This window comes from Prunus avium, chromosome 8 (genome assembly GCF_965620075.1).
Source record: "Prunus avium chromosome 8, drPruAviu1.hap1.1, whole genome shotgun sequence".
NCBI classification, from domain to species: Eukaryota; Viridiplantae; Streptophyta; class Magnoliopsida; order Rosales; family Rosaceae; genus Prunus; species Prunus avium.
Window position 1 is genome coordinate 39,204,226 of NC_142291.1, and position 13,602 is coordinate 39,217,827.

General features: G+C 38.1%; 1 protein-coding gene and 1 long non-coding RNA gene across 2 annotated transcripts; one reads left to right on the forward strand and one right to left on the reverse strand.

The window, feature by feature from the left end:
* Positions 1–1,730: 1,730 nt before the first annotated feature.
* Positions 1,731–4,230, reverse strand: RKF3 (receptor-like kinase in in flowers 3). Its single transcript, XM_021978383.2, has one exon. It carries the CDS (start codon positions 3,853–3,855, stop codon positions 1,894–1,896), a length of 1,962 nt encoding a protein of 653 aa, XP_021834075.1. The 5' UTR covers positions 3,856–4,230; the 3' UTR covers positions 1,731–1,893.
* A 2,428-nt stretch (positions 4,231–6,658) lies between these two features.
* Positions 6,659–8,128, forward strand: LOC148292717 (uncharacterized). The gene is made up of 4 exons (XR_015826075.1): positions 6,659–7,143; positions 7,323–7,432; positions 7,562–7,704; positions 7,806–8,128. It is a non-coding gene; the product is annotated as an uncharacterized LOC148292717 (long non-coding RNA).
* Positions 8,129–13,602: the final 5,474 nt, after the last annotated feature.

Genomic DNA, 13,602 nt, shown 5'->3' on the forward strand with positions numbered 1-13,602 from the left:
TTACGTGTTCTCACTGACAGTGCCTGGTTGATTTAATAAAAACAACGAAGAGCTGAATGCAGGCAATTGTCGTTGTGCTCAAGTTTTTCCACCAATTGCATAAGCTGACAAGGCAGGCAGTAACATCATAACACCAGTTAAGTAAAAGAGGAATAAAGAATCGCTGTGGTATTCAAGAAAAAATTGCCCTGTCGTGTCAATGCGAAAAACAAAAACAAAAACAAAAAAGTTATGGGTTTCACGTAAACAAGGAAGGAAGGAAGAATGACAAAAATTATCACAAAACCTTCTATGGCTTTGAAGATAAGAAGAAGATGCAGATTAAAATCCGAGAGAGAAGATAAAGGAAGAATGTAGGTCTAGTCAAAGTGATTGCTTTGCCAGTACAGGTTCATCTGATCTCTTCTTTTCTTTCTTTATCTTCCTTTCAAAAGATGGAACTTCATTAATTTTGTGGTTCATTTAATAGGCATTTTGCAGATAATCAAATCCAAGCTTTCTAAGTTCTAACAATTCGATTGATATATTTGCTGTTATGTCCCTTTCTTTCTGCTGCTAGCTGGTGTTACCATATTAAATGTGGCCGAAAATATATTTAAAAAAATCTGAGTGGACGTGGGTTTTATTATGTAAGATGAATTATTAGAGGCAAAGGGCAATACCATTGGGAATTTTTGGGTAAATAAGTATATACCAAGAGAAACTTGACGCTAATGCCATTTTCATTTTATGAATACAAGTGATACTAGGGGTTTCTCACACACATACTACGAAGGTGTCATGGTGGTTCGAACTTGAGACCACTAATCTGCAAGTCAATGCCATTTTCACTTGCCGGCACACTAATGACACTTTCTTAAAACAAGGTTCTCAATCATTGAACAACCATTCTTCTTTAGCTTTGAATTTGAGCTCCCTTTTTAATTTTCTATTTCTGGGTCTTTAAGCATCAGACACCCACGTTGTCTAAAGCTTCATTTGTCTGTAACCCAAAAAATAAGATAGGCACTCAATTCAAATAAAATGACAGATTTATAGATCTATGATCATGGCCGCTAAAACCCAGATCCACCGTATATAAGTTAAGCTAATAGTTGCAGTCTTGAGTCGACTTGGATCACAGAATCAAACTTGGAAAAGAATCTCCAAACCAGTAATTTATTGAAAATGATAGGCCGTGGTCCCAAGAGATTTGTCGTGTTGACAGCTTTGAAATTATTCACTTCTCTTACAATAATACCAGTGGGTACTTTGCGACACCCCAGTACCAGCTATGAAAACAATTTTTAGAAAAATATGACAAAAGACATGAAACTTTACCTACCAACCTTGCCCTGAATTTTGCTTTCATTACATTTACCTAAGGCAAGTAAATGCGGATTTTTTTTTTCAGCGTAACTCTGAATTATGAAAAGCCCTACTCAAAATATACCAACCAGTCTACGTTTTCACAGGAACTTTGAACTCAGAAACTATGACCACTAAATCATGGATGAAAAACAAAATTCCGCATCTTAGTAGGCATGGATAATTTCGAGTTTTTTCGCAACAAAAGGCATCACATTTCCATAACCATCCCTCGCATCACATTTCCATAACCATCCCTCCTTGGACAAAGATAAATATTGTGATATACGAACAATATTGACATCTTTGGATTTGCAAAGCAATAAACTTCAATGATACAATAAGCTTCCATATCTATTAGGGGCTCAAGTAACAAAGGACACTGACAGGCAAAATGTGTAGTGTGTTATGTTCTATTTCACTTGAATAAAGAATCAGCTTTAGTTATACATCTATTTTATATTTACAGTGGGAAATTTGATTATAAAACCATACAATCTGGACCAACAAACAAATGGGGGTGAACATACCAATCAGTGGAATCTGTCAAACAGTTGATACTCCGGAAAATGAACTTTCTCCGTCTCCCTTAGGGTTAAAAGGGAGGTGACTTTCAAATGTATAAGTCTGATAGCCACCTGAACTAGAGAGCTGAAGTGAGCCACTACTGCTGTGTCTTTCAATGTCTTCAATATTAGCCACAATGGAAACCGGTCTTTCCGGGATTGAGGGAACTGACAAGTCTGTTTCCAACATTTTCACAACCTGATCCATTGTTGGCCTAGCATACAACTGTGGGTGAGAACAAAGAACAGCAATCAATACATACTTCTCTAAAACTTCAGGTGCGCCCTTCTCTGGCATATCATCATCAATAACATCCAGGGGTTGTCCATTTCGCACCAACGCCCATGCCCAATCAGTCACGAGCGATGGCTGGTTATCATTAGTCACATGAAGCGCTTTCTTTCCACTCAAAAGCTCAAGAAACACAACACCAAAACTATACACATCACTTTTCTCCGTCAATTGGCCATACAATGCATACTCGGGAGCAACATAACCCATCGTTCCAGCCACCCTCGTGCTCATATGCGTCATTCCCTCTTCTGTAAACTTTGCAAGTCCAAAATCTGCCACCTTGGCCTCAAATGCCTCATCCAAAAGTATGTTATTAGCTTTGATATCCCTGTGGATAATAGCTGGTTGAGCCCCATAATGCAAATATGCCAATCCCCTTGCAGTCCCCAGCACAATCCTTTGACGGATTGGCCAACTAAGCTTGCTCCCAAAAGACCCGAACAAATGGTCATGGAGGCTTCCATTCTTCATCAGATCACACACAATGATCCTCTGGTGACCCACCAAAGGAGTAGTGGCAGTGCAATAACCTCTCAAAGCAACAAGATTGACATGCCTAACACTTGCAATCACCTCAACCTCGTGAGCGAAATTCAAGTCGCCAGCAGCCGAGCAATTCTTGAACCTCTTGAATGCAACTTCAGAGCCATCATCTAAAATGCCCTTGTACACATTCCCATAGCCTCCTCGTCCAATTATGTTGTCCCTAGAGAAATTCTTAGTCGCGGCACTAATCTCTTCGTATTTAAACTTAATCAAAGTAGTGCTTCCACTAATTGACTCTAAGGCAGAACCCAAACCCTTCTCAATTTTATCATTATAATCCTTTCTCCTCTTCTTGATCATAAATTGGTCATATTTATGCCACAAGAACCAAACCCCGCCAATTATAACCAACAACGCAACACCACAAGCAACCAAAGAAATCAAAATAACAGTCTTTTTCTTCTTACCGGAACTCTGCGAGAAATTGAGCGCGAACAGGCACTGGGCGGTGCCGACATCGGCCGGCCCATACTGATTGGCGAAAGCCGCCGCGTACACCAACGGGTACCCCGTGCAAGTGGAGACGTTCCCGACGGACTTGCCGGTCAAATACGAGGCTTGCAAGCTGGACAAGCTGGTGGTGCAAGAGGCACAGGGCGAGCTGTTCCCGAGAGACTGGTTACAGTTGTCGATGACGTCCTTAAGCGTTGCGCTTCCGACTAGGGCTTCGAATTGCTGCCTGGTGGTGATGTTCATGCAGCCCTGCGAGATCCAGCTGGTCTCGAAGCCGCAGGAGGCGCGAATGTCGAAATTGGGGACGAAATCGGAGGCTAGTGCTTGGTAGGCGGCCCAGCAGGATTCGGAGGCGTTGGGTGGGGGGAGGAAGGAGCCGGTGAGCTGGAGGTACTGTGCCTCGACGAGCCGGAGGCCTTGGATGATGTACTGGCACTCGGTGTTGCTGTCGAATTTGGGGCGGTTGGAGGCCGGGTTGAACCGGCGGAGGACGTCGAAGTTGAGGGGGCATGCGACGGTGTCGTTTTGCTGGGAGAGAGTTGGAGGAGGTGAGGAGGAAAGAAGGAGGAGGAGAAGGAGAAAGAGGAGAGAGGACATTGGGGTTGGGATGGTTAGGGTTTCATAAGGGGGTGTCTGGATCGAGGGCATGATAATTGGAGCAAGGCGAAGGGAAGGAGGGACAGGGAAGAGGAAGGTGGAGAAGAGCAAGTGGTGTGGTGTGGTGCTTGCTTACTATTCTGGTAAAATCCAGTCCAGCCAGCCAGTTTGACAGTTGATGGTTAGTCACTGAGTTGGAGTTGGTGGCAAGCTCAGAGAAGCTTCCTACCCGCTCGCCCTCAGCAACTAATCTGATTCGCCGGCCTATGTCGTGTCACCTCTGTCACCATGTGCGTGTCTTTTGGACTTTAAATTGAGATTTTGCGAGGCCCAATCCCCGTTCAGAATTTTTCATATTCCCTTTACATTATTTGCTTGTCGACATGATTAGATAAATAAAGAGAAGAGAACAATGAAACGGGAATAGGTAGTATTTCTCTCGAGCCCAACTCTTGATCTATCATACATAATGAGAGAGATAACTCGTAAGGATTACATTGATAATATGGGACATAAAGTCAAGTCCACTTATAATATTTGACACATTACATCTTCACTAATATAATATTTGCATTATGCAATTCACTACAAAATCTAGTTTACTTTTTTCTTTTTATTTTTAATGCGCAAAATCTAGTTTACCATGTATGCACACAAAAGTCTACTTTTCTTTTGAATACATGAATTCTTAAGTTGTGGTAGGTTTGTCTGCTGTGGCGACTTTTCATGCTTATTTTCTTTGCATTCAACTCTATCCTTTGAATTTAACCTTTATAACAAAGTTCCACATGCCAATATGCATACATCGCACTCTACAACACAAAACAAAATTCAATATTATAATTATTGTCACGTTTAAAACATCACTTTTGAATATAACAGCAAGCATCTCGTCACGGCTTAACCATTTTTATTTTATTTTATAGCTTTATCTTGATATTAGAATATAATACGCCCAGCTTCCAACACAAATATAAAGGCATTTAATGATAATTCAACAAGTGTGTGCTGTGTGTTTATGTGCGTGCTGCATATTCCCAGTCCCAGATGCCATTGTCAGCCAGCCACCGTATCTCTTTTATTTTCTAATCACAGTTACGTTAGCCGTTACGATACTTTGTCTCCTTCTAATTTTGTACTGCCAAATGGGAGGGACCAAACAAATACAAATGTAATCTAATTAAGATAATACTAAAGTCGCTTTTCTAGACCCTTTTTCTCCCTTTTCTTCTCTTTTTTGGGGTCTTTCTTCTCTACAACCCCCTTTGGTTCCAGGGAACCAACCCCCACGTCATGTTGTAGAGAAATTTTCAGCATTTAATATAATAGGATTAATCGTTTTATTAGTCTCTGAACTTAGACCCGATCTGCATTTGAGTCCCTCAATTTCCAAAATCATTCCCGTGGTCCTTTAACTTCACCTTCGTCAGGACAAATGGTCTTGTTGTCTTTTGTTAACTTTTTCTGTTAAATGCAGGGGCAAAAACGGTTTTTTATATTAAAATTAAAAAAAATTGAATAAAAAATCATATTTTTAAAATTACAATAAAAGAAAATTAAATTAAAAAACCAACAAAAAAAATTCGAGTTTGGGGGAGTATAAATTGGGATAGAGGGGGTGAGAGAGAGAGAGTTTAATTTTAATGTTTTATTCATATTTTAATCAATTTAATATAAAAATACCATTTTGCTCCTGTATTTAACAAAAATGCAATATACCTATGTGCCCTTTTGAGGTATGATAGTATCTCTTTACATATCAAAGACGACTTTAGAGACTTCTCGGCGTGGAAGCGCTAATGCCTTCACTACAAGATCCTGAGCGTTTCAGCTTCTAGGTAACTTTATATTTCTCTTTATTAAAATTGAGTATATTGTGGGCTGTGATTGCCGGTATTAATGTATGATTGGATGCAGCTTGATTCTTTATCAAATCGGCATCCTCATGAAAGGCTGGATCTCCTACGCTTGCGAGATACAAGAGAGGTATTGCACTTTTCTCCCCTCTTAACATTGTGAATTTCAGGTGCACATGGGTATGATATATGTAAGAATGAGATGCTACTTCTCATCTAACACGTTGTTTGAAATCACATTTAGAATAGTTCATATATATATCAATGCCATATGACCTCAGATACCTTCAATTTATTTCAAAACTCTTCTCTTCGTTGTCTCATTAGACCGTTTTGTATCCAATTTTTCATCTGTAGAGAATACAACGTGAACTGATATATCTCATAGCAAAAGAGCAGGGCTGTCAAGTGCAATGAGAAAAAGGCTGTCATTGGGTTTAGTTCATAATTACGATGGATACATTTTAGAAAGTAAATTCTTACACAAGCAATTTTATACTATGAAATTCAAGATTCTTTTATCCCAAAATGTTGGTGGATCCCTATTTTTTGTTGTTGTATTTATGGGTTTAACCCATATTATTTCTTATAAATAAAATCTATTTTTTATTCTTGCCTAATGGACTAATAGCTGGAAATCATTAGAATTGGAGGTATCGGAAAGAATTTAAATTCTCATTTCCCAATATCACTGGTATTAAAAAAAAATTGAAGAAATAACTCTATCCTAATTAGCTAAAGTGGTAATTTAAAATAACATGACAAAATTGTATATTTAAATATTATAGCCGGGCGGCTATATTATTTTAAAGGTATAGCCATGCGGCGATACTGTTTGAATATATTCGAATATTTTAAAGGTATAGACGAGAGGCTATACTATTTAAATATATTATTTTCAAGATATAGCCATGCGGCCATACGCTTCGAAAATATTCCAATACTCGTTAAATATATTCCAAAACGACGCGAAGCTTGCACTCGCAGTCACAGCCATTTTCGCTTCTCTATATGCGCTTCCAAGCTTCAAAGGTTCGGTCTTGAGCCTCTCTCTCTCTCTCAACTCAAGCTTCGATTTTTTTTTTCTTTTGTTTCAGCTGCTGTGTTGACTGGATCGGATTGGACTCTCTCTACGAAACCATCAAATGTCATTCAGCTATTGAAATCTCCACTAAGATAACAACTCTGATGCTATATGGGAGTTAGGCGGCCTGGGCGGTTCTAGGCGGTGCCTAGGCGGCCTGGGCTGGTCTAGGCGGCCTCCTTTTTGTTCCAAATGAAGACAGACGAGGCTTCCACTTGCAGAGGAATGTGGTGCGCACGTGAAATGAAGAGACAGAGATGAGGATTGAAGAAGATGAGAGGTCGCGGGGCTGGAAGACGGCTCGTGTTAGACTTGGGCCTCGGCTCGTGTTGATGAGAAAAACAGAAGGAGAGATGGGCTTTCAATTGAGCCTCTCTCTCAGACTGATCTTTAACTAACGTAAGTTCTATATGTCAAATTTTGTTATCAATTTGAGCTCTTGGTTTCAGGTGAGAGAGTGAGAGAAAGAGAGAGATGTTTGTATTGAAATCCTACACAGATTACACAGAGGCTCATGTCCCTGCAGTAATTTCCTTGGCAGTTTTTTGTTGAAATGATGGAATACTATTGATTTACAGGATAATTTTGTTAGTGCGGATTTTGTCATAAATCGTGCTAATTACGACTGATGGATGTGGAGGTTTGAGAGGACCCATGGCCATCATTGTATCAGAGGAAACACCACCACGTAAGTTTATGAAAAATGTCCTGTTTCATGTGCACAAGTTTGCTTTGTGGTTCAACAATATTTTTGGTTTAAATGACTTTTGTTCTTCATTTTTGGGTGATATTTCTGATCTGCAATGTTACTTCATAGGGTATTATTGGTGACACCCTTAGCAAGTTCAGCATCTGGGGTCTCTACATGACATATGTTCTTGCTGTTGGCCGCTTTATCAGACTTCAATGCTCTGACTTAAGAATGAGAATCCCCTATGAGAACCTTCCTTCCTGTGATTGGTAAGGCAACTTTGTTTTGGTCCTTCCTTCTTATCTTTCCTTTTCCAAACTAAGATAAGAGTAATATTTTCCTGAAACTTTATGGCTCTTTTATTGTATAGGTTGATAGCCATTTGTGAGGATATATATGCTGCAAGAGCAGAGGGTAAGCTTGGAGTTGAAGATTTACAGGTCACCACACATGCTGCTCGAATACACAAAACCCGACTAGACATGGACTCAACTAGGTTTAACATTGACATTAGGTTTGACTAATTACAGAAGGCATAGTGGTTACATGTACACATGTTGTATTTCAAGATTATTTTGATTTATCATGTATATAGTTCAATACAAGTTGGAGAAAAGCCATACAACAACATTTATATTTTCCAGTAGATTTCTGTTCCTTTTCCTTCAAAAACACAGGATGTATATGTATCAGTTGGACAAACCATGTCATGTCATCATTTGTAATGACTTAACTTGAATATATTGTTGCCTTGCCACCCCTCCCCTACTCAAAAGGTTTGTGAAATGAAATATGCTTAAAACCAATAACCAAGGAAAACAAAAAATACGATGGAAATTCAACCAATGCAACTCTCTACAAGTATCATTTTTCCGAAATTGACCCAAGTTCAATCTATGTGAATAACATTGCGGCTCTCCTCAGATCATCTTCGTTAGTGAAGTGAACAAATAGAAATACAAAGAACACAAGTGCGGCTGGAGCATCAAAATTCCAACATGATATAAATACGGACAAACAGACATCATTTCCACACAAGGCAAAACCTCCCAACAAAATTTTCACCGGTGATCTTTCAACATACACTACTCAGACACTGCCCGTCTCCTCCTCATCCTTCAGAGGTCTCATTTTTTGTAGCTGCTATATAATTTTATTTTGCAAAGTATATCTCATCCATGTAATAGATATATCAGTGAATATTTATCGATACTATTACCTTAAAGGTGAGAAATATTAGTATTGTCTACGATCATTATTTAACATATGAACGATTTATACCACGTGATTAAATATTTCTCATTGCATTAATATGACATATGTATAGGTACCAATGCTTCAAAGTACTGATGAAAGGGTGTTGAAAGTGATATGCAACTATCTGAAGCCAGTGATCTACTCGGAGAATAGCTACGTGATTCGAGCAGGAGAACCACTTGACTTGATGCTCTTCATCACACAAGGAATTATATGGACCTTTGCAGGTACTCAGGTTGATGGTTCCTCTTCATCATCAACATCATCAATCACAAGGTGTCTTGAGAAAGGCGATTTTTATGGGGAAGAACTTCTTAGCCGAATTTCGACATACATCTCCTTTTCGGACCTTCCTATCTGCACCGACAATGTGAAATGTCCTACAAAAGTAGAAGCATTTGCTCTACTGGCCAAGGACTTGAAGACGGTAGTGACGGTAGTGACTGAACCCTTTTAACCGACAGTCTCAGGGATAGTGTCTTCCATAACCTTTGGGCTTGCAAAGTCGAAATCTGAAGCGGATATGCCTTCGTATATAGGATTTTCTTTTTAAAATGCTGCTATCTCACTTTGGGTTCTCACTTTTTTCCCCATGGGTGTAATATAATAAGCATCCAGTTTGGAATAATCTTTTATGGAGGGTAGGGAACTCATCATTTTAGTATGTTGTTGTAGGGCCTCCCTCCGATGACATTGGCAAGTTTTTGCTCACTGTAACTGGTTCTGCCATGAACGCATGTTTTTTTTTTCTTGAGAGAATTTCCTGCTTGGTTGGCACTAGCAGAAACTGAATGAAATAGATTGGGATCAATGTCAGTTTGCTTATTTCAAGTGTTTTAATTGCTTTTCTCCGTCAAGAAAGAAATGCACCACATGTTTTCTTCCCAGACTAGTGCAAGGAAATGAATGCAGAAATTATTCACGAACAATGGCTTTTGGGTGGGCGGGCATGATTTCCTATAAGGAAGTTTTTGAAGGAGTTTAGGCAAGGAATTAGCTTAAGGAAGCTATAAGAATATACTATATATACACACAAATAAACATTAAACGGTATACCAACAACGTTGGATGTTTTTTTACAATTCTGACTACAAACACTCCATAAACCAACAAAATAATCAGTTTCCTATTTTATCTAGGAGTTGGATTCCCTTAATTATTCAGTTATTGTCTTTTGTTCTTTTTCCATGGGTAATTAATGCAATTTAATTCTAGCATATGGACTTATATGGATATGAAAATCAGCAAAAGGAACTCACCTTTTCACTTTCTAAATTTGTCTCCGTGTGAATTATTAAACGGGATAAAATCATACTAATCTATGTGTTTAAATTTGGGTGTGGTGCCAATGGGTTAGCCCGGTGAAAAATAGCCTTGATTTGCATACCAGAAGTCTCAGGTTAGAATAAAACGTGAACTGATATATCTCATAGCAAAAGAACAAGGTTGTCAAGTGCAATGAGAAAAAGGCTGTCATTGGGTTTATCATAATTACGTTGGATACATTTTAGAAAGTAAATTCTTACGCAAGCAATTTTATACTATGAAATTCAAGATTCTTTTATCCCCAAAATGTTGGTGGATCCCTATTTTTTGTTGTTGTATCTCATAGCAAAAATAACTAATATAAAAGTGAAGTCAAAAGAAATTAATGTAGGGTAAGGGTAGAATAGGAAAGAGAAGGAACAAAATTGATTAAAAAATATTAAAAAGCAAAAGGGAGTGTAAGTGGAGAAAAGGGGAGTGGGGAAATCATATCCCAAAAAAAATAATTGAAGAAATAACTCTATCATAATTAGCTAAAGTGGTATTTTAAAATAACATGACAAAATTGTATATTTAAATAGTATAGCCGCGTGGCTATACTATTTAAATATATTATTTTAAAGGTATAGCCGAGCGGCTATACTCTTTGAACATATTATTTTAAAGGTATAGCCGTGCGGCTATACGCTTTGAATATATTCGAATATTTTAAAGGTATAGACGAGCGGCTATACTATTTAAATATATTATTTTCAAGGTATAGCCGTGCGGCCATACGCTTTGAAAATATTCGAATATTTTAACGGTATAGCCGCTCGGCTATACTCGTTAAATATATTCCAAAACGAACGCGAAGCTTGCACTCGCAGTCACAGCCATTTTCACTTCTCTATATGCGCTTCCAAGATTCAAAGACTCGGTCTTGAGCCTCTCTCTCTCTCTCTCTCAACTCAAGCTTCGATTTTTTTTTCTTTCGTTTCAGCTGCTGTGTTGATTGGTTCGGATTGGACTATCTCTACGAAACCATCAAGTGTCATTCAGCTATTGAAATCTCCACTAAGATAACAACTCTGATGCTATAGGGGAGTTAGGCGGCCTAGGCGACCTGGGCGGTTCTAGGCAGCCTGGGCGGTTCTAGGTACAAAATCTTACATGAGCATAGTCTTCTACAGATGTTTAATCCAGCTTACTATGGCTTGTACAATATTGAACCTGAGTTTGATATAAAGTGGATAAGGACCGCTTAGATGATCCACATGTCAAAGCCAATCTGCTATTTCAGGTCAGAGCTGTCTTCAACTATATGTTTTTCAAATAAAAACTTCATGTCCTTATCCTTTTTAGTTCTCTCATCGTTTTATTCTCTTACCATGCATAAATTCTGCATTCAGGCACATTTCTCGCAGTTAGAATTACCAATCAGTGATTACATCACAGACTTGAAATCAGTATTGGATCAAAGTATGCGAATCATCCAAGCCATGATAGATATATATGTGCTAATAGTGGGTGGATTGCATGAATCTTCTGCAAATGGTCGCGCAGGTATTTATGACTTCTTAGTAGTAGTACTTGCCTAGAATAAAAGACGAGTGCTAGTGCAAATTGGGCATTCTGCCTTGTTTATATTATTACATTCTACAGCTAGTGCTAGTCCTCTTTCCTGTCTTGTTTATCTTGTTTTGTGTTTTTTTTCCTTTGTCCTCCTAGAGAAGCTATTCTTTTGTGTTTTTCCTGCCGTCAATTTTGTTAACTTTTTCTGTTAAATAATTGCAAGGACTAAGATACTAAATAAAACTCAAGTAGGTATCCAAAACTTAATTCTCCTTTATTGTATAAAATAAGTTCACAGCATTTATGCCTAAATCTGGTATTATAGCTACTTAAGAAAAACCAAAGCTGAGCACTCACAGATGCACTTAATCAAATTCCTACAGCACATTGAAAAAGGAATCATGTCAACTATATATTTTAACAGTAGTTAAAATTTCTACTCAATATATTTTTATGGAATCTATAACTGCATAATCTGTTTCTTTGATCCTTATCCATAAACACACACTTACCATTTTTGACAATGAAAACAAAAGAAAAACTAATGCAGAATCAGGCTATCACATTTACCTCAGTTACTAAGCACGCAACCCATGGATTGTCAGTATCTATAAGTAAGTTTACTGCGTCCAGAATTTGTCCATAACCATATCAAATGATAATTCTGACAATACTCATTATGGTTGATGATGATGGAGACAGTATGAGACTATATATGCAATAGAGACAATATACAAGCTTAGCTTATCTAAATATTCGAATATATTTAAAGCGTGTCGCCGCGCGGCTATACCTTTAAAATATTCGAATATATTCAAAGCGTATAGACGCGCGGCTATACTCTTTAAATATAGTATTTTCGGAGTCCAGCCGAGCGGCTATACTGTTAAAATATTCGAATATATTCGAAGCGTATAGCCGCGCGGCTGCCCCCTTTAAATATAGTATTTTCATAGTACAGCCGAGCGGCTATACTGTTAAAATATTCGAATATATTCGAAACGTATAGCCGGGCTGCTATACTGTTTAAATATAATATTTTCAGCGTACAGTCGCACGGCTATAAGCTTGAAATATAATATTTTCAGAGTACAGCCGAACGGCTAGACCGTTAAAATATTCGAATATATTCAAAGAGTATAGCCGCGCGGCTAAACGCTTTAAATAGAATTTTTTAGGCATCCTAGTAGGCCCTTAAATTTGATTAAGAGTTTTTTCTCTCTTGCGCATGAGAGAGATGAACAATTTATTTCTAAAGGTGTATTTGGACGATATCAAAAGGAACCTTAGCCTGAGACCAAGTAATGACAACTTGCATGCGATATCAAAAGGAACCGCACGGCTATACTTGTGAAATATATTCGAATATTTTAAAGGTATAGACGAGCGGCTATACTATTTAAATATATTATTTTCAAGGTATAGCCGTGCGGCATACGCTGTGAAAATATTCGATTTTTTTTCTTTCGTTTCCGCTGCTGTGTTGATTGGATCGGATTGGACTCTCTTTACGTAACCATCAAATATTCTGCACTTTCATCAAATATTGTGTTGAGTGTATAGCCGCGCGGCTATACCGTTTAAATATAATATTTTAAGAGTACAGCCGCGCGGCTATACTTACAAAATTTTCGAATACATTCAGAGAGTATAGCCCCGCGGCTATACTTGTAAATTATTCGAATATATTCACTGGTTTTCAAGTATCCTGCTACATAAACTGTGTTCTAAAATATTCCAAATCTCCATGGTTCTTACATGATCAACTTGCAGAACCTACACTGTAGAGATGCTGAAGTCACTGGTTTTGTAGATGTCATAAAAGATAGACGTACCATGATGTAGAAAAGTAAAAGAGATAAGCTCGAACAAACTTCAGTCCAATCTGACTGAAAAGTAATCTTGAACGGACTAATAAAATCAGCTAACATATCTGGAAACTCCACAGGTAGCTGATACACATAAAGCAAGACAATGTTGAAGCCTGCATACAAGTGAAAAGGCGTCCCCCAGTTAAAGTGTATGCAATCTATCTTCTTTCATCTTCAATGTTTACTATTATCTATACTTCTTGAAATTGCTTCATGTTC